An 8,006-nucleotide genomic window follows, 5' to 3' on the forward strand; every position below is an offset into this window, starting at 1 on the left:
TCCACCTTACCAAACATGATATCCTTTTCCAGCGACTGGTCCCTCCTGACAATATGTCCAAAGTATGAGAGACGAAGATTTAGAAGATATTTTTTCTCTTTTTGTAGAAATATGAAGCCCAAGGAGATCAGTCTTTGACTTATCAGTCATTGTAACTGTCATCACCACCACATATAAAAGTGTAGTTTCCAGCCTCCAGCTAAATGTGGCCATGTGATTATGTTTCAGTGCACAAGACAAAAGTGCAAATGTCTCCTTTTCATCTCCTGGTGAGCTATCTTGGACTATATAGTCCAAGACAATACCTTGCAATGATGGGGCATCAACATGAAAAGGGTTGGGACACTTAATTTGGAGACTCCACCATGCCAGTTCTGAGCAGCTTATAATTTATTGTATTATTAAGTAACAACCAAATAAACTCCTAACTTAAGTCCCATTATGTAAGGTACTTGTTATAGCAGCTGAGCCTATATCCTCCTGATCTATGTGATGTAGTCAAGTATTAGGTGACCTTCCAACTGAAGGTCAGTTAAAGACCTTCTAACTGACTAGGGTCACTAAAGCTTCCCAATCATCAGGAACTTCCAAAGTTCCAATATAACAGACTTATGTCCTTCAGCCACCCAGGAGCTAGCTAATTTCTTGGACTAAGAGGAGTTGCTTGCAGGGCCCTGCTAGATTGCTGAAGATGGGAAAGAAAGCAAGTGTGGCTGATAGCCCACCAGTGTTCATACCAATACACCTGTACCAGTTGTTGAATTACTGAAATACTTTCAAGCCAGTCGATAAGCACCTAACTCTTGTATACTCCCCCTCCCCAGACCTAGCAATTAACAATGGCTTATGAGTTTCTGTGATTCTGGAAGCTATGCCACCGGCATTTTAAATACCAGCAGGGTCACCCATGGTGGCCAGGTTTCAGATGAGCTTCCAGACAAAGACAGACTAGGAAGAAGGAGTGACGAACTACTTGCAAATATTTAGTCACTGAAAACGTTATGAATAGCAGAGAAACACTGTCAGATATAGTGCCGGAAAATGAGCCCCTCGGGTTGGAAGGCACTCAAAATGCGACTGGGGAAGAGCTGCCTCCTCAAAGTAGAGTTGACCGTGATGACACGGATGGAACAAAGCCAATGGGAGAAAAGCCCGCAGGACCTTCATTTGCAGTTGGGACACTACTCAAAATGAAGAGGAACAGCTGTAAACATCCATTAATAATCAGAACATGGAATGTACAATGTATGAATCTAGGAAAATTCGAAATTGTCAAAAATGAAATGGAACACATAAACATCGATATCTTAGGCATTAGTGAGCTGAAATGGATTGGTATTGGCCATTTTGAATCTGACAACCACATGGTTTACTATGCCGGAAATGACAAATTGAAGAGGAAGGGTGTTGCATTCATTGTCAAAAAGAACATATCCAAATCAGTCATGAGGTACAATGCTGTCTGTGATAGGATAATATCCATACACCTACAGGGAAGACGACTATTATTCAAATTTACACACCAACCACTAAAGCCAGTAAGGATGAAATAGGAGAATTCTACCAACTTCTTCTATCTGAAATTGATCAAACATGCAATCAAGATGCATTGATCATTAGTGGTGATTGGAATGCAAAGGTTAGGAGCAAAGAGTTAATATCAGTAGTTGGAAAATATGGCCTTGGTGATAGAAATGCTGCTGGAGATCGCATGATGTTGTTGTTGTTGTTAAGTGCCATCGAGTCGGGTCCGACCCATAGCGACCCTGTACAGGGTTTCCAAGGGTGTAAATCTTTACGGGAGTAGAAAGCCTCATCTTTCTCCCGCGGAGCGGCTGGTAGTTTCGAACCACTGACCTTAAGGTTCGCAGCCCGATTCGTAACCACTACGCTACCAGAGTTCCTTGGAGATCGCATGATAGAATTCTGCAAAATCAATTATTTGTTCATTTCAAATACCTTCTTTAGATAGCATAAGAGATGGCTATACACATGGACCTCGCCATATGGAATACATAGAAATCAAATTGACTACATCAGGCGTAAGAGACAATGGAAAAGCTCCATATCATCAGTCAAGACAAGGCCAGGGGCAGATTGTGGAACAGACCATCAATTACTTGTATGCAAATTCAAACTAAAGCTGAGGAAAAGGAAAAACAAGTCCACGAGAGCCAAAATATGACCTTGAATATATCCGACCTGAATTTAGAGATCATCTGAAGAACAGATTTGATACTTAACACTAAAGTCCAAAGACCAGAAGAGTTGTGGGATGACATCAAGAATATTATTAAGAAGACAAGAAAGAAGGAAATTATCAAAATGGATGTCAGACGAGACACAGAAACTTGCTCTCCAGCATAGAGATGCTAAAACAAATGGAAAACATGAGGAGGTACAAACAGAACATTTCAGAGATCAGCTCAAGAAGATAAAGGCAAATATTACAACAAAATGTGCAAAGATCTGGAGTCAGTAAAACAAACAGGAAGAACACGCTTAGCGTTTATCAAGCTAGGGGAAGTAAAGAAAAAATTCAGGCTTCAACTTTCGTTATTGAAAGATTCTCTGGGCAAAATGTTGAATGATGCAGAAAGAATCAAAAGAACATGGAAAGAATAAACAGAGTCACTGAACCAAAAGGAAATGGTTGATGTTCAACCGTTTCAAGAGGTAGCATATGATCAAGAAACAATGAATGATACAGAAGGAGGAAGTCCAAGGTGCATTGAAGGAATTGGCAAAGAACAAGGCACCAGGAAATGATGGAATAAAAATGGAAATCTTTCAAGAAAGTGAGGTGGCAGAGGTGGCACTCACTCATCTCTGCCAAGAAATTTGTAAGACAAGTATCCGGCTGACTAATTGCAAGAGATCCATAGTTGTGCCCATTCCAAAGAGACGTGACCCAACAGAATGCAGAAATCATTGGACAATATCTTTGATATCCGATGAGAGTTAAGTTTTATTAAAGGTAATACAGAAACAGCTACAATCATACATTGACAGAGAACTTCCAGAGGTTCAAGCTGGAGTCAGAAGAGGCTGTGGAACACGGAATATCATTGCTAATGTCCGGTGGATCCTGGCTGAAAGCAGAGAATATCAGAAAGATGTTTACCTGTGCTTTATTGACTACACAAAGGCTTCCGATTGTGTGGATCATGACAATCTATGGACAACACTGCAAAGTATAAGTATTCCAGAACAGTTAACTGTGCTCATGAGGAATCTGTACATGGACCAAGAGGCAGTTGTTTGAACAGAACATGGGAACACTAAATGTTTTAAAATTAAGAAAGGTGTGCGACAGGGTTGTATTCTTTTGCCATACTTATTCAACCTGTATGCTGAGCAAATAATCCAAGAAGCTGGGTTCTATGAAGAAAAGTGTGGCATCAGGATTGGAGGAAGACTCATTAACAGCCTGCGATATGCAGATGATAAAACCTTGCTTACTAAAAGTGAAGAAGACTTAAAATATTTACTGATGAAGATCAAAGACCACAGTCTTTGGTATGGATTGCATCTCAATATAAAGAAAACAAAAATTCTCACCACTGGACCAATAAACAACATTCTTATCAATGGAGAAAAGATTGAAGTTTTCAAGGACTTCATTCTTCTTGGATTGACTATCAACACTCATGGAAGCAGCAGAAATTAAACGATGTATTTTATTAGGCAAATCTGCTGCACAAGACCTTTTTAAAGTGTTGAAGAGCAAAGACGTCAGCTTGAAGACTAAGGTATGCCTGACCCAAGCCATGGTATTTTCAATAACCTTGTGTGATGCAAAAGCTGGACAGTGAATAAGGAAGACCGTAGAAGAATTGATGCTTTTGAGTTATGGTGTTGGGGGAGAATATTGAAAGTGCCATGGGCTGCCTAAAGAACCAACAGATGTGTGTTGGAAGAAGTGCAGTCAGAGTGCTCCTTGGAGGCCAGGACAGCTATACTTCGTGTCTCATACTTCGGACACATTGTCAGGAGGGACCAGTTGCTGGAGAAGGATATCATGTTTGGTAAGGTGGAGGGTCAGAGAGAAAGAGGAAGACCCCCAGCGAGATGGATTGACAAAGTGGCAGCATTAGTGGGCTCAAGCGTGGCAACAATAGTGAGGTTGGCCCAGGATCGGGCAGTGTTTCGTTTTGCTGTGCATAAGGTCGCTATGAGTAGGTACTGACCTGATGGCACCTAACAACAACAACAACATCATTTATTAGGAGTCCTGGTGTGGTGCTGTGGATTAATGCGCTGGACTGCAAAGTTGTTTTAACTGCAAGGTCAGTGGTTCAAGCTCACCAGCTGCTCCTTGGAAACCCTCTAAAAGGTCTCTATGGGTCAGAACTGATTCAACAGCACTTAACAACACTCATTGATGAAGTATTTTGAACATTCCCCTTGGCTGTAAGATGCCTGGCCCCAACAGACTCAAGAGAAATGAAATTCTGTGCTCATTCGAGGGTGCTGAGGGTGATGAAAATTCTGGAAGTCAAAGATTGCAAATTCAGTTTCCATGTGCTGTTCTTGCTCCTGGCCACAGCCAAGTACCAACTCAGAACATCCCATAGTCATATGCAGCTATTATTGCACTCTTTTATTTACAGAAAACACAGATAAAGCATTTCAATATTCATTTAGCAAACTGATCCACTCTTTTTTTTTTTTTTTGGCACAAAGAAATATCACAGATGGGCCCCAAGATTAATCAAAAACTCCTAAGATTCATCAGCCATCACTGGTCCAGGGGCAGCCACAAGACTCAGACAGACAGACAGACAGCATCTCCACAGACTGGAAAAAATAAACAAGGTCCACGTTCACCTCACAGTAAAAACCTGCTCACTGACAGGCAAGGGTGACAAGAGATGGCAGTTTCTCTGCTCCAAGGTGGAGAGCAGGTGCCAGGGGCAGGAAGCAGGACTGGGAAGGAGCTAGACACCATTCATAAATGAGAGAGAGGTGCTGTTTTTGTTTTTAACCTTTTACCTTGTGGAAGTAAGACAGTGCAAAACTACAGTCCCCCGAGCACTCTTCCATTCGAACAGCTTGAGAAGTTGTATGGTGTTGGGCACCTTACCTGTGCATGGGTGCCCGTGTGTGCACATATGTGTGCACACATTCGTGTGTGTGTGTGTGTGCGTGTGTGTGAATGTGGTGCTTGTAAACATTGTCACCATCCATATAGAGACCCAACATCCATGTGTCTGAATCGGGGTGGGGTGGGAACGTACCCCACTTCACGCCTCCTTTGCCCCAATGAATCCCGTCCAAGACATAGTGCAAATTTCAAAGACAAAAAGAGGCAGGAAGGGGTGGGGGGGAGGCGGGACAGGGGGCAAGAAGGACACAAAGACAGGGTAGAAGAGGGAGGGGGAAATAAGGCAACAGTTAAAAATGGTCCATTTTATCAAAAACGACACCAGGTGCCCCCACCCAGCCACCCATGGCGCCCGCATCATGAGAAAGGGCGGAAGTCCCTCTCCTCCACCAGGCTGATGGAGGGATTCTTCAGCTCCTCCTCCGAGGTGGCCATCCTGTAACCCAGCTGGGCCAGCACTTGCTGGCAGGCGTTCTGCGCAAAGGCCACGATGTCGTAGGAGAGGCGGAAGCGCCACTTCTCGGCGGTGGCAGCCGAGTTGCGCACGGTGCCGTATTTGTGTTTGCCCAGGGCCGGGTCACCCCGCGTGTTATTCTGTATCCAGCGTGCTACGTGGCTGTCCAGGGGGATGCCCAGGAAGTCGTAGATCTCCTCTGTCTTCTTCGTGGGGTTCCTGGCCAGGTCCTCGTAACGCACCAGCATGTACTTGCCCTTGAGCCACGGTGGCCGCATGAGGCCGGTAGCCACGGAGTTGGCAAAGTCCTCGCACACCGTGGTCAGCTGCGTCACATCCAGGTTGTAGGGCTTCCTCCCGGTGCCGTACCAGAGTCTCCAGAGTCGGTACGTGTCTCGGAAGGTCTCGCTCCGTGAGGCCAGAATGCCCCGCGGGTCGCGGACAAGCTGGATGACCTTCAGGTTTAACCGAGGGTCTTCAACCAGAGCCCGCAGGTCGTTGACCTCAGGGACCCGCACGGTCTTGATGGCCACGTGGCTGCGCTCTCGACAGGCCTCGGCTGCCATGGTCAAATTCAGCGGGCCACACTTGCGCACACAGTCTCCCTCTTCCAGGACCAGGTCGGCGGAGCCCGGGGGGTCACACACCGGCCGCGAGCAGAGGACCCTGCTGGCCCCTCGGCGGAAGACCCTGTCGGTGGTGTGGTTGACCGGCGGGGGCTTGATGTAATTCTCCAGGAAGTAGAGGTCACAGTCATAGAGGCTTCGAAGGAGGTCGCGGCTGGCACCCAACATGACCCGCCGATCTGCAGGGCTCTTGCCCTGTGTGAAGCGGGGGATGAGCGTATTCTGCACGTGGTAGAGGGGCTCAAACAGGTAGAAGACGTCCAGGTGCTGGTTGAAGAGCTGGCCCACGAAAGAGGAGCCGCTGCGCGTCGTGGCCAGGATGAGGATGTGGGTCTTGCGCGAGAGGTTGTAAGTGAAGGTAGGTCCCTCCTCACACAGCCGCTCCGCCAGCCCTGCCTCGGCCAAGCCGGGGCAGGTGTGGAAGGATTTGGCGGTGAAGGTGCGGATGGCCGTGTATTGGATGGCGATGGAGGCCAGGGCAAGGAGGAGGACGGCCTTCCAGGAACATTGCATGGCTGGGCACCTTCATGGGGCTGCTTCTCCACCATGCGAGGACTGCAGGCAAAGGCAGACAGTGGTCAGGGAGCAGCCGGCAGTGGGTGGGCCACAGCTCACTCCCTAGAAAGAACTGGTCTCTAAGGTGAGCTACAAGACCAATGCTCACCCACACACCTGTCCCAAGGCCTAAGCAGCTTCTGGAATCCCAGAGTAGACAGACCAGGAGGTCAGGGACCTCAATGCTCATGGCACCCCACCCAACCAGCGCTCCGGCGCCTCCTTCCCCAGCCACAGGTGAGCTCAGGGTCCCGGCAGAAACAAAACTAGACGCAAAGATGATGGAAACCCCTCAAGGAATGGAGGCAGACAAGAGGCAAGGGATGTGAAGGGTGTGCCAAGGGCCCAGGTGCCAACCTCACAGAGTCTTAAAGATGCCAGAGTTCATCAACAGCCCTGGAGCTATGACAGGAAAGTATACCACCAGCACCCAGTCACTCACCAAAGAGGAGCTGCTCCGAACTGGGGGTCCACAGCCGACAGCGTCTCCTGGCCTGGTTGGCAGACTGCAGGGAGACAGAGAGAGGAGGTGTTCTGAGATGGGAGTGAGCTCCCAATATCCCCTTTCCCACTGGTGATCCATTGGTTTGAAGTGGAAAGCCAGGGGCTTCTATACAGAACCAGGTTGTTGAGAGTCCCCCGGATCTGACCCTCTGTCCTAGTCACTTGCTTACCTAGCTGGTCAAGGTCCCTATGCTCATACCAGGACCCAGTGGTAAGGGATTCTGGGAAGTCTGCACATTCAGCAGGCAGCTGAAGCCCAACACAGGCAACTTCCCAGGAAGGGTATGCTGGTCAAGGTCCCTATGCTCATACCAGGACCCAGTGGTAAGGGATTCTGGGAAGTCTGCACATTCAGCAGGCAGCTGAAGCCCAACACAGGCAACTTCCCAGGAAGGGTATGCTGGTCAAGGTCCCTATGCTCATACCAGGACCCAGTGGTAAGGGATTCTGGGAAGTCTGCACATTCAGCAGGCAGCTGACACCCAACACAGGCAACTTCCCAGGAAGGTACCCTCCCTACCCTCCACCCCTTTGCCCCAGGAAACCATGGGAGCTACAAAACAACCTATGTGCACAAACACCTCAGATCTGGTTAGCTCTGTTGCAGCTCTGGGGACCATGGGGGCCATGCTGACAGACCAGACCCAGACCCAAGGGCCAACAATGGAACTGAGTGTCCAAGTTAAGTTGCTGCAGCCTGAAGCTCAGTCTCAATAGGTTCCATGTTTTCAATAAGCAAAATTCTACTTGCTCAGGGATT

At 47.6% G+C, this 8,006-nt stretch overlaps 1 protein-coding gene across 1 annotated transcript; it reads right to left on the reverse strand.

Annotated features, from left to right (window-relative positions):
* Positions 1 to 5,464: 5,464 nt before the first annotated feature.
* Positions 5,465 to 6,704, reverse strand: CHST1 (carbohydrate (keratan sulfate Gal-6) sulfotransferase 1). Its single transcript, XM_006865040.1, has one exon. The coding sequence runs from the start codon at positions 6,698 to 6,700 to the stop codon at positions 5,465 to 5,467; it is 1,236 nt and encodes a 411-aa protein (XP_006865102.1). The 5' UTR covers positions 6,701 to 6,704.
* Between the last annotated feature and the right edge of the window lie 1,302 nt (positions 6,705 to 8,006).

Source organism: Chrysochloris asiatica, unplaced genomic scaffold (genome assembly GCF_000296735.1).
Source record: "Chrysochloris asiatica unplaced genomic scaffold, ChrAsi1.0 scaffold00075, whole genome shotgun sequence".
Classification (NCBI taxonomy): Eukaryota; Metazoa; Chordata; class Mammalia; order Afrosoricida; family Chrysochloridae; genus Chrysochloris; species Chrysochloris asiatica.

Excerpts from the sequence above, each read along its gene's own strand:
- CHST1 (XM_006865040.1), bottom strand. The coding sequence starts at position 6,700 with ATGCAATGTTCCTGGAAGGCCGTCCTCCTCCTTGCCCTGGCCTCCATC.